This window comes from Chrysochloris asiatica, unplaced genomic scaffold, assembly GCF_000296735.1.
Source record: "Chrysochloris asiatica unplaced genomic scaffold, ChrAsi1.0 scaffold00016, whole genome shotgun sequence".
Lineage (NCBI taxonomy): Eukaryota > Metazoa > Chordata > Mammalia > Afrosoricida > Chrysochloridae > Chrysochloris > Chrysochloris asiatica.
This window is the reverse complement of record NW_006408534.1, coordinates 24,373,735-24,399,967: the sequence shown is the minus strand read 5'-3', so window position 1 is coordinate 24,399,967 and position 26,233 is coordinate 24,373,735. Positions and strand designations below refer to the sequence as shown.

Sequence of the window (26,233 nt, the reverse complement as noted above, 5' to 3'; positions counted from 1 at the left end):
AATTAGAAAAATCAGCAATACCAAAAATTCAACAGGACTAAGTTTCTAGAAATTGAAAAGAGGGATAAAGAAATTAATAAAAACTGTTACAGACTAAAAGACTTATGAAACAAATGTGATGTGTGGACCCTGAATCAATCAAAGCATTTGGGTCAACTGGGTAAAACTAGAATAATGAATAATCACTAATTCTTAAATATTTTATTGTTAAGTGCCATCAAGTTAAGTTCTGACTCATAGCAACCCTGTATAGGGTTTCCAAGGATAGGATGGTGAGTTTGAACTATCAACCCAGCAGTTCAAACTACCCTTGCAGTTCAACCCAATCTTGAGGTCCAGTGCTTTACCCACAGCACCACACCAGGACTCCAAATATCTTACTGTTAGGTCTCATAGAGTCAGTTCCGACTCGCAACGACCCTGTATAAGGTTTGTGAGGAGCGGTTAGTGTGTTTGAAATGCTGACGTTGTGATTCAAACCAACCTTGAAGTCGAATGCTTATCCTTTGGCGCCACACCAAGAATCCAAGTATCTTATTGTTGTTAAGTGCTATCAAGTCAGCTCCAATGTTATTAATTTTGAAAGGTATCACATCATAATATGGCTGTATTAAAACAAGACTCTCTACCTTTCATGTATGTACTAGAGTAGGGAAGAATAAATTTTTCATGCTAATGTTAAAATATTAAAACGGTATCAGGGTTGCAAATCTGAACAGAAAGATTTAAGATCATCACTAAAAAATGAACACTGAAAACAATTAAAAATTTAACACTGCTAAAAATATGTAATAAACTGATCAAATGCCTATTATTTTAAAATAGAAAACATCTTATTTGATAATAGGCTTTTTTGTCATTAAAACAAGGCAAAGAAAACTTTAAAAATTAATTATTTCATTACATAAATATTTTGGGGCCTTAGGTCTCAAGGAATGTCATTCACTATAATACTGTCCCTTCTTAAAATTGCGTAATAAAATAATCAACTAATTCCAACTAACTTAAAATCAAGTAGTTAAGCAAGGGTGCAAAAGTATCAGTCTATAATGTAAAAGTACTGGTCCAAGTGATGATTATTTTCCATAAATGACTAGAATTCCTTCCTTAAACATCTATTAGGCTAGACTCCTTACTATCTACAGAAAAGTAGAGAGGCTTATGCCTAGATTGCTAGAGACATTTAAAGGCATTTGTTTAAATAAGATATAGAAAAATGGTATCATTTATAGAGGCTCCAAAGTACAACACAAGGAATAATAGGAATCTTATTTGAAACTTACCTATGGGGGAGTGGAGGGGATGACAGGACATGACAAATACAATCTTAAAGAGTAAAACACACAGCTATTATAGTAAATCTACTCTAAGGTTCGTTTTGTTCCAAGATTTTGTGTTCAAAGTTTCAAAGATAAGTCTTATGTAGGGAGAGGGGACAGCAGTTGGGGAATGGTAGTTATCTGCATAGTAATAGAAATGAGGAACTGTTTAACTCATGTGACTAAGAAGAAAAGATGACAAATGAAAGATGGTGTTAGGCTAAAAATTGGTAATCTCCAAATAGCAGATCTAAGGACCCAATTCAATATATTAAATATATACAAAAGGAGCTCTGGTAGCGTAGTGGTTACGAATCGGGCTGCGAACCTTAAGGTCAGCGGTTCGAAACTACCAGCCGCTCCGCAGGAGAAAGATGAGGCTTTCTACTCCCGTAAAGATTTACACCCTCGGAAACACTGTACAGGGTCGCTATGGGTCGGAACCGACTCGACGGCACTTAACAACAACAACAACAATACAATAAGCAAATAATCAAAAGAACAGAATTTGGGCAGAGGACCAAGGTCTTTAAAAAAGAAAATCTAGCCCACCTTGAAACAACATAAATCCCAATGAGGATGACTTAAAAAGATACTTATTATGATGGATATTTACTGTTATTAGTGAGCTTTAGAAAAAAATAGCAATACCCATTGGACTAGGGGCCGAAACAGTGACTAACTTACAATACATCTACTTACATGAGCAATAACACTTAAAAAAAAATCACATTCTGATCAAAATTGCTCCAAGCATAAAAGTCAGCATTAAAATCCTTCAGTTTTAGTTGCAGTAGCTAGGGTATCAAAAATTCTAATTTAACAAATCATTTCATTGAGAAAAGGACCCAGACAAAGGTATCAGAAAGTCTCTGGTATCTAAAAACCTCAAAATACACTGTTATTCTAAATGGTTTAAAGGAGTCCTAGTATGGCACTGTAGGATAAGCACTGGAATGCTAGCACAAGGTCGGTGGTTCAAATCCACCAGACATTCTTTGTAAACTCTATACAGGGTCACTATGAGTTGAAACCGACTTAGCAAAATTAAAAGGTTAAATATATCTGGGGGGAAGAGGAGGCAATCTCCAAAGTAATAATCCGGTGGACAGGGTAAGGAATTTCAATATGCAGATATAAATATAAAGGCTCTAAATGCTCCAACTATATAAAAAACATTTTTTCTTAAATTAACAAAACATTCAAAATTTAGAGAAGTACATGGACCAAACCCATAAGCTTCTCTCACTCACAAACATACTAATTTCACATCTCTTGATATAACCTCTTGGGTTAAATGGCCAGGCATTCAAAAGGCAAAGCAAAAACCATTGTTCTAAACTAAATGATTATTTAAAGTCAGTAATTGTGTGACTAATGGTTTCTTCTGGTGTGCAACAACTTTTAGCAAAATCCCTCTTTCACTATTATGTATCAATAGTTGACTTTTCAGATGATCTAAAACACACACAAATCAAAAGCACAGACAAGAAAAAACACACCATTGCATTTCATAAAGGAATATAAGGTACAATAGGGGGTCTTTACCTTACTGTACATCAGACCCTCACTTTGAGTTTTCAGAAAAGTAGAACCTTTTCAAAAGGCTAACATCTAAAAGCAAAAGCAATTTGGCATGTTTTACAGAACATTAAATATTTTACATATATTATAAACGCACACACATACACACAAACACACATACATGTATACATACAAATAAAAAGGGTTTGGGTTGTTTTTTTTTACCTAAATGCAAACTGGATGAGGATCCATGTGATGAAAGTGATGGCGGTGGCGTAAGTGAATGTCCTGGAGTTTGGCTTGGCAGAGGCATGCCTATTGGACTTGGAGAGGAGGAAAATCCCAGACTATTGTAAAATGGTTGCCCTATGGGTGCTAGGCTGCTACTAGATCTTTTGTACAAGTCAGAGCTAGTAGATAGAGACTCTCTCCTTGTGGCACTACTACTTGCAGAACTGCCAACTGAAGAAGAAATAAAAAAAACCCTAATTACATACAGTGTTAACTGAATAAAACCTATCCCCAACTCTTGCTGGGCAATAAAAGAAGTGATCACAATAATTATTTTTAGAAACATTATGGAGAAGATAATTACTGTGATAACTACATACACTAACTTATTAATCATAAAAGGGTATAAATGCACCCCAAAACATTAACCAAATACTTAACAGAGCAGTCATATGTTTCATTATTTCACACATAGTTACTACTGACACATATGATTACTGTGCTTTAATACCCTGGTATGATTATAAACCCTGCAATTACAAGTGGTCTCTTTTAGGACATGTTAGAGGTTAAATTCCAATAAAGTTAAAATCTGGTAGTGTCCTGATCTCTAGAACCTGGTTCTTAAACTTCAGCTCAATGCCAAAAAAAAAAAAAAAAAAAAAAAAGAGATTATACTGGTTAACAGAATATTAATACATTTCCTTCACCATTCACATTAGATTTGGCTTTTAACTTACTTGTGTTCAAATCATAGCCTTTTAAGTTCATATTGGCCCAAATACTAGGGAGCTATGAAATACAGATAGCAACTCCTCAGTATTTCTCATACTACAAATTCTCACTATTCTCTAACTAAATTGCAAAAATATACCCGAAAATACAATCTTTTAGAAAATTAATACTGCTTATGACTATGAACACACCAAAAGACTTGTTATCAAACCAAAATATATGCTTTTACTTACCCCTCAGGACTCTTCCATTCCTAAGATTCTATTTACTGACATCCTGAGACTTGTCCCTCAAGGAAATACTGATAAGTTCCCCCTCTGATTATATATATAATTTATCTTATCTTACATATCTCTTATTGACTACATACTAAATTCCTTTGACTTACTCTCATATTCAACTATTAACTGATCCTTTTAACTTTTCTGTATTCCATAAAATAATAGGGGGGGAAAAAAGCAGACTAACATTTCTAGGATGACTTTAATGCGTTATGCATGCTCAGCAGAGCATGTCAAGTTCTGGTTGTGTATTTCAACATATAGTTAAATTCTTTACCTTGTATTTATAAGGACTGCCTATAACTAGGACTCTTGAACTTACACATGAGATCAAATTTTTACATTTTTAAAAATTATTATTTTTAAGGATTAGCATATTTTAACCTAGTGCTGTTTACCTTGAATAGAATTTCACATTACAGTTCTTGTTAAATGAATAAGTACAAGTTCTATATTCGGGCCAATATGGCAATTGTGTTCAAGAGAATTTTAAATTTCTATTAATTTTTGGTTTTCTAATAGCAAGTCTCTTATAAATAGGTCGTATAAGATACAGACTAAAGTGAAATTTAGCAGAGCACATGGTAAGTAGCCTAAATTAAGTTTATGAAACAAAAAAATGGATTGCATTGGTTTTGTAAAATGTAAAATTCTATAAAGAGATAAACAAAAACAAAACCAGGCTATCACTAATGTATTAAGCAAAAGATTATGCTATTCAACATTTTATACCAGGCAGTGCTATTTCCGAAAGACTCATATTTTTTATTACAATCTCACATTTAAAAATATCATATAATAAGGAAGTACTAAGTAGTTCTAAGCATTTTAATAGCACAAACAAATATACAGATATTAATGTACAAATTGTTCATGAGTTGGTTTTGTCAAAATTGTCAATGTATGCTTATTAACTATGCTAATTTAAAAGGACACTGTCAAAGTGATTTTCCTAAAACATGTCTATATTTAAAATTCCTATTTATTTTAGAAAACAATTTAATTGACAAAGAAAAAGACATTAGCTGTCTAATGAGATTAGCAGCAGTGTTGCACTGACAACTAACAATAAAAACAAAAACATAAAAAAACCAGTTTTGTTAAGTGCAGTGTTACTTTCCTCCAAAAAAGGAAAAGTCAAGTCAAGCATTTTAAAATAATTCAGTAGCAGGTTCACTTTAAATAAAAACAAGTTGGCTTCCTAAATTTTACTTTATACCTACATTATCTACTGAAGTGTGACTATGAAATATGAAATGAAGTATAGCTGAAATAGCTAAGAAACTAGGCAGTAGTCACTAAGCAATATCAACCATTTTGTTAATTTATATGTTAATTAACAAATTGTCTACTCTAGTAGCATTTTCTAATGGGCTAGAAAAAGGATGATTTAATCACTTTATTTTAATGACTAAGCTTCCTAATAGTACAAAGCAGGGTATTTATCAGATTTAAGCATTAAAAATATCATCAGATAGCTATGAAAATAAGGGTGTGTAAGGCGCTCTGGTAGCGTAGTGGTTATGAGTCGAGCTGTTAACCTCAAGGTCGGCAGTTTGAAACTACCAGTTGTTCCGCGAGAGAAATATGAGGCTTTCTGCTCCCGTAAAGATCTGCAGCCTCGGAAACCCTGTGCAGGGTCACTATGAGTCGGAACAGACTCCACAGTACTTGACAACAACATTATAATTGTGTGTGCACACAACTAAGTATTTTATATTTCACATAGGTATATAATTGTCATAATGTAAAAAGTCAAACAGTGGACATGCTGTAAGAGTACATACATGTATAACTTGAATGAACTCTCACAAAATGTCCAAGAGGAGGGAAAAGATGACAAGCTTTTAAATGGCATTCAGTTGTGGCAATCACTAATGTCCTTGGAAGCACAGTAAAATAGACTACCCCAAACTGAAAACCAGAGTTGAGTAAGCGGTGCTTATAAATAAGGGAGGCATGAGAAGACGTAAAGATAAGCTTTCAGCAGAGGCATCAGCAGGGGACATTTATAAGGGATAAAATATTTAAGCCAACTAGAATGCAGGGAACAGTCTCTACAACTACCAAACAACTGGGTATTTGGAAGAACCATGTAAGGCGGCCTACAAAGCTGTACCAGACCCTTAGTTACATATTTTATCAGCAGAAGGAATAAGGTGTTTTTTTGTCTTTAGTCAAAACTCTTTTCTACTCTTATTTAGGGTCTAAAATTTGTACTTTAGAAATTATTTCCATACTTAAAAAAAAAAAAAAAAGCTACATATTCTTTTAGTTTTATTCTGAATATTTAGAATTCTGAAGGGGGAAATGCTCTTGTCAACCGTGTTAGAAACAAAGAATGAGTCCTATGGGACTGACTATTTGAGCTGGAGATAAATACAGAACTCCAAAAAGGGATGAAAAAACTCAAGCAGGAAAGCTAAAAGACTAAACAATCTTGATGCTCACTAAATTTTCCCTCCCCTCAGTTCTTGTGTCCATTTCTTAAAGAATGACATTAATTTACTCTAATTTCATTTTTTAAAAATGGAGCATTCTGCATGTAAAAGCTTATGGCTCTTATAAATATAAATGCTACAAATGCAGGAGACATGTCATTAGAAAACCAGCAAGCATATAATGACTGGCATGTTAGTTTTGCCATTTTCCACACCAGAAAGGAATTAATTTGATATGATGGGAAAAAAGATTAGCAGATATTAAAGGCGCTAAAATGCTATAGAAAAGGAAATCTCTCAAGGCTTGAGCCCTGCCCTCATGAAGAAAAGGCTGCTAACTGTACCAACAAAAGTAGGGTAAGCCGCTTTCTTGTTTAGGTGTTTTGTTTATTTATTTATTTTTAAGTATCCTGAATACTGTGAAAATCTCAATTAATTCTAATACAATAATCAGGATATGAACATGGAACAGGCATAGGCCTCTTCATCACTTATTCTTCACATCTGTGAGAAACCAGTTTCTGTGGATAATTTTTCTTTGTGAAGCTATTTAAAATGTGGACTTCCTAATTATTAATAATGCTTATTAATATAGAAAGAAACACTTTTATCTATATTATTTTGTGTGAAATAAGGCTTTAATGTATTTAATCCAAAATAAAAATAAGCACACTGATAAAGTTTCTTAGGGGCTTGCTGTTTAGAGCATTAAAGTATATTTACTGTTATTTACTATGTTAAATAAATAAAACCATAATGAAGCAGCACTGAATAAGAATAAATCATCTGATAAGCACAGATTATTTTAGAAGACTAAACATTTAAGATGGCAAAATATTTAGCTGCTCACACATTAATATTATGGAGAAAATAAGGAAGAGCTAGTAATTAGCATATGATATACTGCTCCAAACAAAATTACAGGAATATGATTCTAAAGGCAGTGGGAAAACAAAACGTATTATATTTGAGTAAAGGATGGACTGCTTGAAATGAACTCAACATTCACAAATGTTTAAAGATTGGCAGGCAGATTTTTTAAAAATTAAACTAATACACCAACACTATTTCTGCCTTGTTTTAACTATATATTACTACTGCTTATTTTAATATAAAAAGCACACACACACCTCATATCCACTTAGCAGAGTACACTCAACTTAAAATAACTTACCCGATGAACCAAATCCACTGAGTGCTGAGCCTATAGCGGCACCCAAAGAGCTACTACTTCCAAAGCCAAGCGATGCACTTCCAGGTTGACCAGGTCCATGAGAAAATAAAGAAGTACTCTGTGAGCTATTATTTAAAGAATTGCTCCCATAAAATGAATTAGACTGTAGATTGGTGTTGGGCTGCTGTTGCTGCTGCTGCTGCTGTGGTGGCTGAGTGCCAATTGGCCGAAACAGACCATTTGTGGTGCCTGTAAGACTATTTGCAGTTCCTCCAGCTGCTGCTGCTGCTGCTATAAAAGATAAATTTCAGATATTTCTTAAAAAGTACCCAAGGAAACCACTATATAACTTAAAAAATATTGTAAAAACACAACACAAAATACTATCCCTGAAAATGTCAGTTACACTTACCAGCTTGTGCTGCTGCTGAGCTAATTAAAACAGGTGCTGGAGCCATTAATCGAACTGGAGCTCCAAGGCCAGTTCTCGCTCCAGGGCCAACCACTAAGGCACCAGTCTGATCATAATAGGCAGTTGGAGCTAGGACTTGATAGCCTAGATAACATTAAAATAAATGCTTACTAATGAAAACATTAAAAACAAACAGATAAACATGCATCTTAGTTTAGCTTGCATTTGTAATTTTGTATTGACCAGTAAAACAGATACTTTATACTATTAATATAAAAATTCTTTAAATTATCATATGAGAAGTATCACATTTGAGATGGTCTTACTTAAAATGACAATGCAAATTTTTTTCTTCTAATTTTTAAGATACTTTAATAGAGAAGAAAGAATTCCGAAGTGAGGAGGTATTTTCCTTTTGATATACAAACTATGGGTTATCAATGCCTGACATTAGAAAAATATCATATTTAGTCAGGCTGAGAGAACGATAGGTAAGACAAGGGGAAATGAAGTCATACACTAAATGATTCCCATGCAATTTTACTGAATTTCTACACTAAGTGCCTCAGTCCCAGCATTTTCTTAGATTTTCCTACTAAAAAACTTTTATCATGATATAAAGGGACTCCTTAAAATCATAAGGTAACAGCCTATTAGTAATAAAGGTTCTTCTGCTAAACTTGGTATCCTTGCATACCAAGTAGGTAGCACTTGGCATTATTCAGGGCTATGGAAGCGATGTTTACTTGTCCCTTAACAAAGAAAACTAGGGATTCCTCATCTAACCCACAGAACACAGGTAATAATTCCAGAGACTACTGTCTCAATTCTTTGAATTAGGACAAAAATAATACCATTTTTAATGCCTAAGAAGGAAGTTAACTACATATAGTGGATGGTTTAGGGGAACAGGGAGGGGCCCGCACACGCAGGTTGAGAAAAGCTTTGTGTAGTGACAAAAATTCACACTGAAATAACCTGACAAAAAGCTGGAAAAATGCATGGGCAATTTCTGATACTTTAAATAGTGTTTTAAAACACACAATGTGTTGAAATATGCTCCCATCTCAATTTGTGACTGTGCTTTTTAAAATATCATAAAGAAAAAAAATCAAGGTAAAATTATACTCATAACACAGGAAGAAATTTTACAGCATTCTAATACCACAGGTTAAATTCATTTCAAGCACAATAAACTATACTAGGATATATACAATCTTACTGCTAAGACTAACATTTTCACATGCAAAGGTTGCTTTTAAATATAGTAATTATAGCTAAGAATAAGTATCATCATACTGTTACTCTCAGGAGCATTATCATCTACTTAAAATCAACTGTAAATTAAAAAACAAAAAAATTAAAAACCATTTGGATGTTTGGCTACAAATACCCTACTGAAGAAGAAAACTAAACCAAAATTCCCCAAAAGAGAGTGATTACTTCAGTCAATTCACCTTCAAAGAACAGTCAATTATGCTTTCCAAATATTTCATGAAAATATCTAGTTCTTGTCACCATTTTAGCTTAACAAATAAAAATGGTATGCCCACACACTCTCCAGCTTTCCTGTAATGTCTTTAATGTTTGTATTTGTAAAGAGGCTAAATGTTGTTGCTGGAAAGGCAAGATAAAATGTTAAAAATGCTCTCTTGAATGTTTTACTATCTTTAATATCATGACTCTAAAGATATAGTCTATTATTTTTAGACATTCATAAAAGTTGCTTTCTTTTAAAATTAGCCAATATAGTGTTTCCTGCTAAACAACAACAACAAAAAGTAAGAAAAAGAAAGCAATAAAGTTTTTTCATAGAATGGAAAGAAGAGAGGTGAATATAAATAAATTACAAGACGACCAAATTTTATAAGATAACAAAATGCCTTAACATAATTGTGGTATACTGAATTATTTTAATAGGGCTCTTCTGGTGTCAGCCTTTGCAACTCCCACCAAACAACTCTTTTCTTAATGGGCCTGACAAAGATAAGGCAGGATAAATACTGATTAGATGACATAATTCAGTTGTAAATAATTGTTAGTTAACACAGTTAACTGTGATTTGTGAAAATCTGGAATTCTATTATGGATTTAAAAATGAGTTTTCTCTGAAGCAGGAAGGGGAACTCTCAGTGAAGCATGTCCTTTGGACCTGAAGATTCCCTGCATATTGAACCTACTAAACCCAAGGACAGAAAACTATGACAATGGATGAGTAGCAGAGGAGCAGCAACAGCCTCGACTTTTGTTACTGAAGGATTCTCTGGGCAAATTATTGAATGATGCAGAAAACATCAAGAGAAGATGGAAAGCAATGGTTAATGTTATTAACCATTTCAAGAGATAGCATATGATCAAGTACCAATGATACTGAAGGAGGAAGTCCAAGGTGCATTGAAGGAACTGGCAAGGAACAAGGCTCAGGAACTGATGGAATAAAAATTGAAATCTTACAAGAAATTTAAGCGGTACAAGAGGCACTCACTCATCTCTGCCAAGAAATCTGGAAGGTGACTATCTAGCTGATTGATTGAAGAGATCCATATTCGTGCCCATTCCAAAGAGAGGGGACCCAATGGAATGCTGAAATCATCAGACAATCTCTCTGATATCCCACGCAAGTAAAGTTTTACTAAAGGTAATAGAGAAACGGCTGCAACCATACTTTGACAGAGAACTTCGAAGGGTTCAAGCCACATTCAGAAGAGGTTGTGGGAACGAGGGATATCATTGCTGATGTCCGATGGATCTTGGCTGAAAGCAGAGAAAATCAGACCTGTGCTTTATTGACTATGCAAAAGCTTTTGATTGTGTAGATCATGAATAGCTATGGATAACAGTGCGAAGTATGAGTATTCCAGAATCTGTACATGGACCAAGAGGCAACTGTTTGAACAGAACATGAGAACACTGAATGGTTTAAAATTAAGAAAGGTGTGCAACAGGGTTGTATTCTTTCACCATACTTATTAAACCTGTATGCTGAGCAAATAATCCAAGAAGCTGGGTTATATGAAGAAAAACGTGGCATAAGGATTGGAGGAAGACTCATTAACACCCTGCAATATGCATATGATACAATCTTGCTTGCTGAAAGTGAAGAGCAATTAAAACATTTACAGATAAAGATCAAACAGGACAGCCTGATTACATCTCAATGTACAGAAAACAAAAATCCTCACCACTGGACCAATAAACAACATTCTAATCAACGAGAAAAGACTGAAGTTGTCAAGGACTTCATTCTTCTTGGATCAACTATCAACACTCATGGAAGCAGCAGTCAAGAAATCAAACGATGTATTGCATTAGGCAAATCTGCTGCACAAGACCTTTTAAAGTGTTGAATGGCCAAGATGTCAGCTTGAAGACTAACGTGTACCTGACCTAAGCCATGGTATTTTCAATAACCTCATATGCATGTAAAAGCTGGACAGTAAATAACAAAAGACCAAAGAAGAATTGATGCAGTTGATTTATGGTGCTGGAGGAGAATATTGAAAGTGCCATGGGCTGCCAGAAGAACAAACAGATCTGTTTTGGAAGAAGTGCAGCCAGAATGCTCCTTGGAAGCCAAGATGGCCAAACTTCGTCTCTCATACTTCGGACATATTGTCAGGAGGGACCAGTCTCTGGAGAAGGATATCATCATGTTTGGTAAGGTGGAGGGTCAGAGAAAAAGAGGAAGACCCTCAAAGAGATGGATTGGCCAAGTGGCAGCATCGATGGACTCAAGTGTGGCAACAGTAGTAAGGTTGGCCTAGGATCAGGCAGTGTTTTAACCTTCGCGCATAAGGTTGCTATGAGTCGACACTGACTCAATGGCACCTAACAACAATACCGTAAGGAACCCTCAATCATGTAGTCTTGTTCTTTTCCAATGAATAAAACACTTCTCCTAAATTATCTGTTTAGAAAATTTAAGTTACATGGAAACTGGAACTCATATTTCATACATAAGTAATTCTATACAATTACTGAAATTAGCAATCATGGGATAAGTTATTTAAAATAACCTATCTTGCTTGCTGAAAGTGAAGGGGGTTTAAAACATTTACTGATGAAGATCAAAGAACACAGCCTGAGGTATGGATTACATCTCAATGTAAAGAAAACAAAAATCCTCACCACTGGACCAATAATCTACATTCTTATCAATGGAGAAAAGATTGGAGTTGTGAAGGACTTCATTCTTCTTGGATCAACTATCAACACTCACACAAGCAGCAGTCAAAAAATCAAATGACATTTTGCATTAGACAAATCTGCTGCACAAGACCTTTTTAAAGTGTTGAAGAGCAAAGATGTCAGCTTGGGGACTAAGGTGCGCCTGACCCAAGCCATGGTATTTTCAATAACCTCATATGTATGTGAAAACTGGACAGAGAATAAGGAAGACCTTAGAAGAACTGATGCTTTTGAGTTACAGTGTTAGAGGAGAATATTGAAAGTGCCACGGGCTGCCAAAAGAACCAATAGATCCGTTTTGGAAGAAGTGCAGCCAGAGTGCTCTTTGAAGGCCATGATGGCCAAATTTCATCTCTCATACTTCAGACATATTGTCAGGAGGGACCAGTCTCTGGAGAAGGATATCATGTTTGGTAAGGTGGAGGGTGAGAAAAAAAGAGGGAGACCCCCAACGAGATGGACTGGTCAAGTGGCAGCATTGATGGACTGAAGCGTGGCAACAGTAGTGAGGTTGGCCCAGGATCGGGCAGTGTTTCGTTCTGCTGTGCATAGGGTGGCTACGAGTTAGTACTGACTCGATGGCACCTAATAACAACAACAATTAGAAAAAATTTTAATCTTTAAATGTTAAGACATTGAGATATCAAAATGGAAAGTGATGTTGTATCTATTGATATTTAAATAAAGCATTGCAATTTATTTTTAAAAAACAAAACACATACTTAGGATTTATGGCAATATGGCGTACATGCAGATGCACTACAGGACCCTCTACAACAAAAGTATAAGAGACCAAATACAGCAGACACAAATGAAAATCCTGGCACCCTAAATTTCAGATGAAAGATTACAGAAGTGGGTTGAATGCTTGCTGGGGGGAGAAGCTGAGCAGGGATGGCAAAACAGCGAGACTAACTGGTGAATGCCTGGTCACAAACACAGTGAGACCATCTTAAAACTATTGTAAGCAGTTTTGGCAACAGAAGGAAGGTGTGCTTCCTACCCACTGTATCTTGGTAATCATCCTATACTATCATCTACACCCAGTGCAAGCTCTGCTCTCTGGGAGTTTAGAGCCATGTAGTTGGGAGCTACACCAGTGAGGCAGAGGCTACTTTGGTTCTTGGATTCAGACAGGCTCAGCTCCAGACCTATAGAACCCAAAGAGCCGTCAGATGAATATTTAATCAGTCACTCTGCTCCTCAAGGGCATCCACGAACCACTTCTGGATTAGTGCCCTGAATATAGATTAACACCAAGGCCAAAAGGAACTTCATCTAGGGGCAGGCACTCTGTGGTCATCTCCCCCACATAACTTCATTTGCACCATTGGCTTACAGTGGACCTCCCCAGAGTTTATCCTCTCTGGACCCAACAGCTCCATTTTTTAAAAATTTGAGGTTTGGTTTTATTCTTTCTCCTCCTTCTCTTTCCATTCCCTTGAATTTTATCCTATCTCCACTTTTGTTTTTTCCTTTTTTATTCTCTTTCTCATTTACCATCCCCCATCACCCAACCCTTTTGATCTTTCTTTACTGTTTTCTTCAGCTACCTGGCTTTATAAATATTTTTAAAGTTTCTTCCTTTAATGTCGTCTTCTCTTTTCCTAAGCTCCATTTATGTGTCGCTCACTTCTCATTGTAGTTATTCTTAAGTGCTTTTTAAATTTCTTCCTTTTGTTTTTCTCTTATTATTCGCTTCTATAGCTCCATTTCCTTGTCACTCAAATGTCTTTGTAGTTATTACATCCTTCTATTCTGGTTGCTGCCCATTTTTCTTTTTTCTCTTAATTATTTTTTCTTTTCATTGTTGGTTACTTGTTCATTCTGTTTTGTTTTCTTGTTTGTGAGAGGGAGGGTTTCTCCTCTTTCCTACCTTATAGGAGACAGCAATTGTGTCCATACACCCAAACTGAACAAAGGACAATACCAGCTCCTATACTACCTCATCAACAATAGAAAGCAGCCAACACCAATACAGAGTAAACCTATCCTAAACTGAAGGGCACATATGACAAATGAAAAAGGAGTACATGCTCCCATTCTCGAAATATACCCACAAAAGACAGTCAGTTGGTGACAGCCTAAGAACAAATCAACACAATTAAATTCAAATATGACAACACCACAATTCCCTGGAGACAACAGACAATTTTAGTTCAAAAAAACAAGAGCAAATGACTTACACAAATAATCAGGATGCAGAGCCAGAAAACGTTTGTAAGGAAGAAAATGCTATGAAACTAACTGAAAAAGAATTCAGAAGAATGGGATGATTTAGGTACCTTCAAAGGGCTGGCAGAAATATACAAGGAAAGCAAGTAGAACACAAAATTTTTAAAAATTAGAAGTCAGGAAAACAATACAAGTACAAACTGACAAAATAAATGCAAATTGCGAAACAATACAAAACCTGCAATTAGAAATCCAGAAGATTAACCCTAAGATTTTTTCATAAGTAGACAATACATTGTATGGCAAAGGAGTGAACTGAAACAATGGAAACCAGAATTAGTAACCTTAAAGATAAATCTCTCCATACTAGTATCATAGAAAAACAATCAGAAAAAATAATGAAAAATCTTTAGAAAGTCTAAGATCTATATGGGAGACCATGAAGACGAATAACTTATGGATAACTGGAATTCCAGATCAGGAAGAGAAAATGAAAAGCACAGAGAAAATTATAGAAGAGTTGATGGAAGAAAGGTAAGAGGCTAAGTATAAATGATGCTGAACGAACCCCAAACAGGATCAAATTTCCCAAAACCAAAAACAAGCAAAGAATCCTGGCAGAAACTCAGGGACTACAAAGGAGAACCAATAAGATTAAGCTCCTGTTTCTCAGCAGAAATTAAGCATGCAAAAAGGCAATGGGATGACATATACAAAGCTCTGAAAGAGAAAAATGGCCAGCCAAGAATTATATGTCCAGCGAATCTGTCCTTAAATACAGTAATAAAATTAGGGCATTTCCTGATAAACAGAAATTTAAGCAATTTTTAATGACCAGACCAATATTACAAAGAATATTAAAAGGTGTTCTCTGTACTGAGAACCAACAACAGCAAACAACACATGAAGATTACTCACCCAGAACTCAAGCCAAGTGTAGAATTATTTAAACTAAAACAAACCTGTAAGACTGAAAATAGGGAATCAAAGACATCAATTTATAATGAAGTCAACTACAAACCAAAAAAATGGAACAGTTTAAAATACAGAGTTTCCAAATGGCAAGGAAGCCATGCAGATCTCAAAATTACACAGTATTAAAAAGAGGGGAAAATTAATAAATCACAGGGATACCTCAAAGAAAATTAATACACCTGCACATCAAAATAACAATTAAAAAACAGAAAAATTTAGTAAATGTTAGCACAACAATAATGAAAATGAAAAGAAAACCCACAAACTAAATGAACTCAGCATAGGAAATTATGTGGAACAAAGAAACAAGTAAACACACATCAAAATGAAAACAATCAATTAATATCTATTGAGAATTACACTGAATGTAAATGGTTTAAATGCACTAGTCAAGAAAAGAGAGCAGAATTAAATGGATAAGAAAACAGGAGACACATCAAAAAGATGGAGACAGCTTAAATGCCCATCAGCAAAAGAAGGGGTAAACAACTTATGGATAACTGGAATTCCAGAACAGGAAGAGAAAATGAAATACTACACAATACTGAAGAACAATAAACAATCTATGAAACCACTCTTAATGGGGATGAACTTAGAGGACATTATGCTGAGTAAAATTGTTGTTGTTGTTAAGTGCCATACAGTTGGTTCTGACCCACAGTAACCCTTTATAGGAATTCCTAAAAGCAGCTGGTGAGCTTGAACCGTGGACCTTGCAGTTTAAACTGATTTTGCAGTCCAGTGCATTAACCTACAGCGCCACACCAGGACTCTAATCACAAACGGACAAACATTATATGAGACCAATGTAAAAAGGTAAGAAAATGTTTTCTTGATAATAAATTTTAAAATCTATGATGGTTATGGGGGGAGGCGAGCAAAAATTATTTACGGGATGGAAGGTACATGCATATTAACATGGTTGACACAGCATGCAATATACAACAAACAACAAAGGGAGGTTACAACATACAACAGAGAGATGTTAGCAAAGGAAAGATCAAGGTAACAGGAGATACCTTGCAATAATTTAAGTGAACAGAGGGAAATACTGTTGTTACATGGAGGGGACTGCAATCATTGAATTGAAGCAATACAAATAATGTTTTTAAATGTAAAGCCATAATCTGCTTTGTGAGTCTTCACTTAAGTCAAAATTAAAAAGAGAAGCGTTTTTTTTTGCCTTACAAAAATCCTCTTCCTTCTTCCATAATTACTGTTAAAGTAGTAGCAGTGTCTCTATTTTTACAATCCCTGTGGATTCTTATTTCTAATAATTTTTAAACAGTAATGGCAAAAATCTCATAGTATAGTTGTTATATGGTAGGCTTTCATAGAATTTTAAAGATACTGTTGCTACTGTTATAAATACTAAGTGTAAAATACTACAAATGGACTAAACAAGAAAAAAAAAATAGCTACAAACTTCTCAGAATTAACTATTCTTAAAAAGACAAAAATGGTAAATAGGTGTTGTCTTGCAGGCTAAGCTCTAACCAACTGGTTTATATTTCCTGAAGAACTATGTTGAAATTTTTGGATAAAGCTGGAATGATGCTATGATTTATGACATAAGCAGAATAAGAAAAACTGGTTGCATCCGAGGATTCTAATGTCTGCACCATATTTTCCTGTCAATGAATCTCACGCATTTAGATATGACTTCAACTATTAGCATCTGAGTTCTAAAAATTGTTTTAAGTAGACAAGATTTTAAAGACAGCTCATAATTTACTTCACACTCTTTGGTATAAAAACCTTGAATTAACATTTAAAAATAATTCACATTTCTTTAGGTAACCAGCTATGTACCTGGCATTCCAGTAGCAAGACCCTGACCAAAAGCCAAAGTTGGATTTGCTGCCGCAGCTGCTGCAAGTGATTCTGCTTGCTGCCCTTGCTGACCCTGATTGGGAGTAATAGGGCGCTGACTTGCTCCAGCACGGAGAACCTACAAAGGACAAATGATATTTTCCCAGTATAAATAAAATTATAAAACAACAGAAAAAGAAATGTATCTTTGACAATTTTTTACTTATTACCAACAAGATTAGCTTTTGAATATTCCTTAAATATATCTGCATTCAATGAAAGGACTTTTGGCATTAAAAATTATAAAACACATTAACACCAAAAACACAATGGATATTTCACTGGCTGTTAATAACTTACTTGTTAAGTGCCACTGGACTGGTTCAGACTCATAGCAACTTTATATACGGTTGAGGAGTGGCTGGTACGCTTGAACTGCAAAACTTGTGGTTAGCAGTCCAGTGTTTATCCTACAGTACCATACCAAGACCTCTCTTAATAATTAGAACACTCTAAGAGGATGGCACAGGACCAGGCAGTGTTTTGTTCTATTGTGCATAAGGCTACTCACTATGAGTCTGAATTGACTCAATGGTACCTAACAATAACTAGTCTTTATGAGAGAAGACAGCCTCATATTTCTCCTGTAGAGTGACTGGTGAGCTTGAACTGTTGACCTTCCGGGTAGCAGTTGACCTTCCAATGCTTAACATGCTGTGCCACTAGGGCTCCTATTTGTTTATTAAGGAAGTGTTTTTTTTTTTCATCTTTGCTCAAAAAGGTTTAAAAAATTTTACTAAACAATATTGTCATAATGTCCTAGGACTTAGATAAAAGAGAATATTAATCAAGCATCAATACAGTATTGTTGTTGTGAAGTGCCATCAATTCGGTTCTGACCCATAGCAACCCTGTGTAGGGTTTCCGAGCAGGGACTTGTGAGATTGAATCGCCGACCTTCTGGTTCAAACAACTTTGCAGTCTGGTGCATTAACCCACAGCGCTACATCAGGACTCCTAATGTAATATTAAGTCAGTTTAAACTTAAACTCATTGCCAATAACACCATACTCACTCATCAGTATAAAATTGAATAAACTTGATTGACAGTAACAGTTCAATATATCGTAATAATGTTCTTATTCTTTACCAAGATACTTTTATAAAAGTGAGCGAAATTTTGAGGGAGGTCCACAAATGCAACTTTAAGTGATGGGAAAATATTCAAATTTTCTAAAGATTTCAAGCGAGCAATCAGAAATAGACACATGGACTATAACCCAATGTGTGAAATTCATTTAATACCGATGCTTAAAAAATGCAGTAAACATTTTGGCCCAACTATAAAAGTCAGATAGTGTACTACACATCAAGGAACCAAAAGATAAATACCATGAACTTATAAAATTTCAAAGAATCAATGTTCAAATATTATTTACAGAAGGAAGGAGTATACCTGTTGCTGGCCAGGCTGGGCTTGTGATGCTGCTGCTTGCTGATTTGCTGTGTTGTTTGCTACTGCTGCAGCTTGTTGCTGAAATAAATTGGCTGGATACACCCCCCATGGAACACCATAATACTGAGGTGGAACTACTGCTGGACCTAAATTCAACCACCCAATAAAAAAAGCAAAGAGAAAGTCAGTAAGTGTTATAGACATAAGATGTCAGTTACCATTAGATTATAAAAATGGACAGTGCCTATGGCTAAAGGAAGATAGTCATAAAATCATCTACCCATTTATACTTACTATAGACCCTCTATAGGAAGAGAGTATCATTCAACTATTATTAAAAGTTACAAGGTGTTAAGCAACAACTGTGGCCTTCAAGAACATATGGGAAGCTTAAACACAATTAACTGCAAGGTCAGTTAATCAGTTCAACTTTTAATACATGTCAATTTATGGATCTGTAACCAATAAACAGTCATATATTCAAGAAACATTGGACACTGTAAATTTATAAGATTTCCTACGTTCAATCCATCATTTCTCTAAAAATAAGAGCGGTTCCTGACCACTGAAAAGAATAAACAAAATGTTTCTACTAACTTTCCAAATCTATACCACAAAACTATGGAAAATCTGCAACCAATCTTACAATGGTATCTGCATTGCAAACCATTAGTTTAAAATTTGACTTCACATATGAAATAGAATTAGTCACAAGATCTCAAAAAGTAACTGAAAAGTACATTTAAACATGATACCAGGCTTTGTGTTGAGAAAACGGGATTAGTGAGTCCAGGTAAGAAAATGAGATAATGTATGAATAGAAGAAAACAGAGACAATTAAGCAAACTAGGAAAACAAAAAGAACTGCTCCTGATTACATTACTCAAGGTATTTGATTCCTAGTGAAAAAAATAGTTATTAAATATAATGTTGCTGTTTTGTGTCTTTGAGCAGATTCCGACCCACGGCAACTCTGTGCAGGGTTTCCAAGGTGCAGGTGGTGAGACTGACTGCAAACCGACTTTGCAGTCCAGCGCATTAACCCAAGGCACCACACCAAGACTCCACTGTATATAATAAGTCTTAACTATTAAACTCAAGTTCTGTTGTAGCACTGCAGGATAAAGCACTGGACTACAAGGCCAGTTTGAACCATAAGGTAGGTGGTTCAAACCCACCATTGGCTCCTTAGAACTGTATACAAAGTTGCTAAGAATCAGAACCGACTCAATGATACTAAACAACAACAACAATCATTAATAGATCAGACATCTTGAATGCTGACATAACAAATCCTAAATCCAAACCCACTGTTTTTAAGTCAACTCCAACCTAGAGCAACCCTGCATTCAGTTTCCAAGACTTTCAATCCTTACGAGAGCAGACAGCTTTATATTTAATGAACATATTTCTAAAATTCCACTAACAGGATTTTAGCATAAATTTATTATCAGTATATTATTAACTTTTTATTATGAATTGGGTGAAGGCTTACAGATCAGATCAGTTTTCTATTCAATAACACATTTTTTTCATCTCATTGAGTATAATCCCCTCAAAGTAACAATTTATTCCACTTCCTCCAATGTTTCCCATTTCCATTACTCTTCTTTCCTAACTTTTACTAACCTTTTGTCCTTGGGGAAGTGCTGCCATTTTCATCTCAAATTGTTGATTATTTTAAGCTGTGTATCTCACTAATGCTATTGGTTCCCCTTATAATGTTAAGTGCCTTGGAGTCAGTTCTGACTCATAGTGACCTGGTGAACAATTTCCAAGGAACAGCTGGTGAATCTGAACTAAAAATTAAGTTTGAACTTTGCAGTTCAAACAATCTTATGGTCCAGTGCATCACCCCACAGTGCCACTCCAAGACTCCTGTTATCCTTATCTGTTGTTGCTGTTGTTATGTGCCGTGGAGTCGGTTCCGACCCACAGCAACTCTGTGTAGGATTTCTGAGGAGCAGCTGGTGAACTTGTACCACCAACCTTGAGGTTCAAACGGCTTTGCAGTCTGGTGCATTAACCCACAGCACCACACCAGGACTCCGTTACCCTGATAGAACTATCTAATGTTTGGCTAAAATGGTATCACAGGGGTGAGTTTAGTTCCAGATGTGGGCGAAAAACCTGGAAGAAAACTAAAAATCATAAAGATCACGATGACTGGTCACACAGAGAATGGTGGAATCCCTGACATTATGGTCTTTGGTCACCCATCAGGTTTGGAACAAAACTGAGGTTCAATTTTCAAATAACATGAATCTTTTATTGTTGTTAGGAGCCATCTTTTTGAACAAGACAACGAAACATTGCCTTGTCTTGTCCTGTGCCCTCCTCACAATTCTTAAGCTTGATCCCATTGTTGCTGCCATTGTGACAATCGATCTCATTGGGGGGCCTTCCTGCTTTTAGCTGACCCTCCAACTTTGTCTAGTGTGATATCCCTCTCCCGGGACTGGTCCATTCCTGAGAACATGTCCAAAGTATGACAGATGAAGCCTGGCCATCCTGATATCTAAGAAGCATTCTTTGAACATAGATTTGTTTGTACTTCTGGTAGTGCATTGTACTTTTAATATTCCTCTCCAACATGGTAACTGAAATACATAAATTCTTCTACTGTCTTCTTTATTCATTGTCCAACTTTCACACGAATGTGAAGCTACAGAATGTACCATAGCTTGGGTCAAGCAAACCTTAGTCCTAAAATTGGCATCCTTGCTCTTGAGTACTTAGAGAGGTCTTGTGCAGATTTGCCTAATGCAATAAACGTCTGCTTTCTTAATGGCTGATTCCACTGACTGCTGATAGTGGATCCAAGCAAAATGGAGACTTAACGACAACTTCAGTCATGAATAGTGGTTATTTACTGGTCCAGTGTTAAGGGTTTTTGGTTTCTTTACACTAAAGTGTAACCCATACTGATGGCTGTGGTCTCTGACACTCATCAAAAAGCAGTTTAAGTCCTCTTCGCTTTCAAACAGTACAGTTGTATCTGCATATCGCAGGTTGTTAATGATAAGTCTTCCTCCAAATATCATGGCATGTTCTTCTTCTAGTAATTCAGCTTATATTATTTGCACAGCACACAGACTGAATAAATATGATAAAAGAATACAACCCAGGTGCATACTCTTTCTGATTTTAAACCAGTGTTCCCTTGTTCTGTTCAAACAACTACTTTTGGGCCTATACGTAGGTTCCACATGAGCACAATTGTGTTCCAAGATACTCATTCTCTGCAATGCAGTCCAAAGTTTGTAATAATAACACATACTCGAAAGTCTCTGCATAATCAATAAAACACAAGTAAACACATTTCTGGTATTCTTTACTTTCAGCCAAGATTCATCTGATATGAGCAATGATAACCCTCTTTCCTCGTCACGTCTCAATCTGGCTTCAACCTCTGGCAATTCAGTGTTGATGTACTGTTATAGGCATTTTACAAAATTTTACTTGCATGCGAATTAATGACACTGTGCTCGATGTTTCCTGGATTCTCTTTGAAATGGGCATATATATGGATCTTTTCCAATCAGATAGGCAGGTAGCTGTCGTCCAAATTTCTTAGCATAAAATGGAGAGTGTCTTCAGTTTATTGGTGGTGGTGGTGGTTATGTGCTGTGGAGTCAGTTCTGACTCATAGCGACCCTGAACAGGGTTTCCTAGGCTGTAAATCTTTACGGGAGCAGAAAGCCTCATCTTTCTTCCATGGAATAGAGCTGGTAGTTTCGAACTGCTGACCTTGAGGTTAGTAGCCTAACCAGTAACCACTATGCTACCAGAGCTCCTCTTCAGTTTCTTGAAAAATTTCAATTTGCATTCCGTCAATTCCGAGAGCCTTGTACTTTGCCAATGACATAAGTACACCCTAGAATTCATTTTCATTCTTCAGTACGATTGGCTCTTAAACACAAGATATTTCTTTTGAAATGGTAGCACGCTGTCAATTTTTTTGGACTGTGCATTCCTTCCATCTTTTTTTGATGCTTTCTGCATCATTTGATATTCTGTCCACAGAATTCTTCAGTATTACAAGTAGAGACTTGAATTTTTTCTTCAACTCTTTCTGCTTCAGAAATACTGAGCATGTAATAATGTATTTTGAACACATTCCAATCTGAGGGTTTCATCTTCTGGCATCTGACAATATTCTAATGCTATTCATCATGTTTCAACATTCAATATTATGGTGCTATGTGACTGCTGTCTACTGTTATTCATAGGATTTTCAATGGCTCTTCTTCTTCACAGTGTGTCTTAGTCTAGAAGCTCAGGTAAATAAAGCCTTCCACCATGGATGGCAAAGCTTCCAGCATTAGAGCATCATACAAGCCACCACAAACTGTCAGTCAGACAAGTGGTGGGTATATATTTCAGAATAATCAAAATCTTAGTTTCTCCACACTTAGTTTTGAAAGAAAACAAAGTCCAGCACAACTAAGTGAATTACCATTCTAAAAAAACTTGGAAAACTAAAAGGTAAGAAAATTATACTAGTAAAGACCTAAGTAAACCTAACAGTGATATCTACTAATATACTCCAAAGGGTTTAGGAAGGAAGTATGCATGACAAAGATAAACAAAGACTGTCATCAACCTATAATAGTACTTTTGTAATACAGTAGTCAGGAGTCACATGTGACTACTAGACAATTAAAATGCAGGTAAACCTGAACTGAGATGTGTTCTAAGCATACAATACACACCAAAATTGGAAGATTTCATATGAAAAATTAAATTAAAATAATAATTTCATAAAGGAGTTCAGGTGTGCCACTGACCATAATGTAGGTATGAGCCACAAGGTCGACAGTTCAAACTCACCAGTAGCTCATATACAGGATCGCTGTGAGTTGGAATGGACTCTAAAGCCCCTAACAACCACCACCATTAAAAAAATTCTGATTATATGTAGACATTAAAGTATTTTTTATTGTTGTTGTTGCTGCTGTTAGGTGCCATCTAGTTGGTACCGACTTACAGCGATACCATGCACAACAGAATTAAACACTACCTGGTCATGTGTGATCCTCACAATTATTACTATGCTCCAGACCATTTATGCTGCCACTGTGCCAATCCATCAAGTTGGAGGCCTTTCTCTTTTTTTGCTGACCCTTCACTTTACCAAGCATGATGTCCTCCAAGGACTGGTCTCTCATGATAATATGTTCAAAGTATGAGAGACAAAGTCTGATCATCCTGGCTTCTAAGCAGCATTCTAGCTGTATTTTTTCCAACACAGATTTGTTTGTTCTTATGGCAGTCCATGGTACTTTTAATATTTGTCCTCAACACCATAAATCAAGTGCATCAATTCTTCTATGGTCTTCCTTATCAACTTTTACATGCATATGAGGTTAATAAAAATATCATGACTTAAGACAGGTATATCTTTAGTCCTCAAACTGCCATCTTTGCTCTTGAACACTTTAAAGAGGTCTGTGGCACAGATTCGCCTAACGCCAATATGCTGTTTGATTTCTTGACTGTGGCATCATGAGTGTCAATGGTTAATCCAAGCAAAATGAAGTCGATGACAACTTTAATCTTTTCTACATTTGATCATGATGTTATTTACTGATCCAGTGGTGAAGAATTTTGTTTTCTTTACATTGACGTGCAACCCACACTGAAGGCTGTGGTCTTTGATTTTCATGAGTTAAGTATTTTAAGACCACTTTACTTTCACAAGCAAAACTCTATCATCTGTATATCACAGGTTGTTAGTCTCCCAATCCTGACTCCATGTTCTTCTTCATATAATCCAGCTTCTCAGATTATGTGCCCAGCATATAGATTAAGTAAATCTGGTGAAAGAATACAATCCTTTGGTTCAAAATTAGGAAAGGGGCACATCTTTCCTAATTTTAAACCATTCAGTGTTTCCTTATTGTTTGAATAACTGCCACTTGGTCTATGTACAGGGGCCTCACGAGCACAATTAAGTGTTCTGGGATGCTCATTCTCTGCAATGTTGTCTGTAGCTTGTCATGATTCACACAATCGAAAGCCTTTGCGTAGTCAAAGCACAGGTAAACATCTTTTTGATATTCTCTTTCAGCCAAGATCCACCTGACATCAGCAATGATATCCCTTGTTCTCGTATGAATCTGACTTGAACCTCTGGCAATTCTGTCAATGTACTGTTGTTAACTAGTTTTCAATTATCTTGTGTAAAATTTTAATTGCATGTGATATTAAAGATATTCTCCAAGGATTTCTGTGTTCTGCTATGTCACCTCTCTTTGAAATGGGTACACATATGGGTATTTCGTATTCAGTTGTTCAAGTAGCAGCCTTCCAAATTTCTTGGCATAGATGCAAATGCCTCCAGTGCTGCATCAATGTGTTGAAAGACTTCAATTTGTATTCCATCAATTCCCAGAGCCTGGTTCTTTAACAATTCCTTCAATGCTCCTTGGACTTCCTTCCTTCAGCATCACTGGCTCTTGATCATAGGCTATTTCTCGAAATTGTTGAACACTGACCATTTCTTTTCGGTACAGTGACTCTGTGTAATCCCTTCCATTTTATTTTGATGCTTTCTGCATCAATATTTTCCCCATAGAATCCTTCAAATATTGCAAGTCGAGGCTTGAATTTTTTTTCTTCAGTTTCCTCAGTTTGAGAAAAACTCGGTGTGTTCTTCCCTTTTGGTTTCCTAACTCCAGATCTTTGTAAATTCTGCTATAATATTTGACTTTTGTTTTCTGAGGCTGACCTCTGAAATTTTCTATTCAGATCTTTTACTTGATATGATGGGTTAAATCAAATATATTACTGAAATTGATTCCATCTGGTTTTTAAGAAAACTTTTATTAGTTATCCACTAAGCAATTAAAAATTACTTATGTGGCTCACATTTTTACTGGACAGTATTTGCTTGTAGATTAAATTCAGAATGCCTAGAAAGTTTATCCCAAATCAAAATGACTTCTTAAAAGCTTCTTTAATGAGTGCCATTGGCTAATGAGTATCCACATATATATAAAATACAAGCACTTTATATACTAACATCCAAATGGCACCAGGAAAATTTATATCCTATGGAATTACACAGATCTACATCCACAACTACTGAAAGTGTTGCGGAACTTCCAGTCAGCTAGATAAGAAATCAAACAAGAATTTAAAAGCAACACTGTTTTCCCACTTTTCACGAAGTATGGACTATCAGAACAAAAAAGATCACTGCATTCCTAGGAAAACATTGACTGTTTAATTGTTGTTGTTAAGTGCCATCAAGTCGACTCTGACACATATGACCCTGTTTAGGTGGGTCTGAACTGCTGATCTTGTATTATAGTTGGCAGTCTAGTGGTGATTCTACAGCACCACACACACCAGGACTGTTTAAAAGTACTGAAAATAAATACCAGAACTAAACTTATTCAACATTTGAGAATTCACTTTTGCAACCTTCTCTCTGAAAGCAAAAAAAAGAAAGCCTCAAGATTTGTAAGTCAGCCACTCTAGTGAACACATCAAACTCATTCCT

The 26,233-nt window shown here is 35.7% G+C and overlaps 1 protein-coding gene across 6 annotated transcripts in view; it reads right to left on the bottom strand.

Annotated features, from left to right (window-relative positions):
- PUM2 (pumilio RNA-binding family member 2) overlaps positions 1-26,233 on the bottom strand; it is a 145,181-nt gene that overhangs the window by 37,978 nt on the left and 80,970 nt on the right. For 3 of the 6 annotated variants that reach the window (XM_006835255.1, XM_006835254.1, XM_006835257.1), the window contains 5 exons: positions 18,724-18,869; positions 17,268-17,406; positions 8,118-8,261; positions 7,706-7,996; positions 3,069-3,305 (listed from right to left, as the gene is read on the bottom strand). In XM_006835255.1, the coding sequence (XP_006835318.1) occupies positions 3,069-3,305; positions 7,706-7,996; positions 8,118-8,261; positions 17,268-17,406; positions 18,724-18,869 (957 nt within the window). Of the gene's footprint in view, positions 1-3,068; positions 3,306-7,705; positions 7,997-8,111; positions 8,262-17,267; positions 17,407-18,723; positions 18,870-26,233 lie in introns of all 6 variants that reach the window. The other 3 variants (XM_006835258.1, XM_006835259.1, XM_006835256.1) reach the window with 2 other exon arrangements.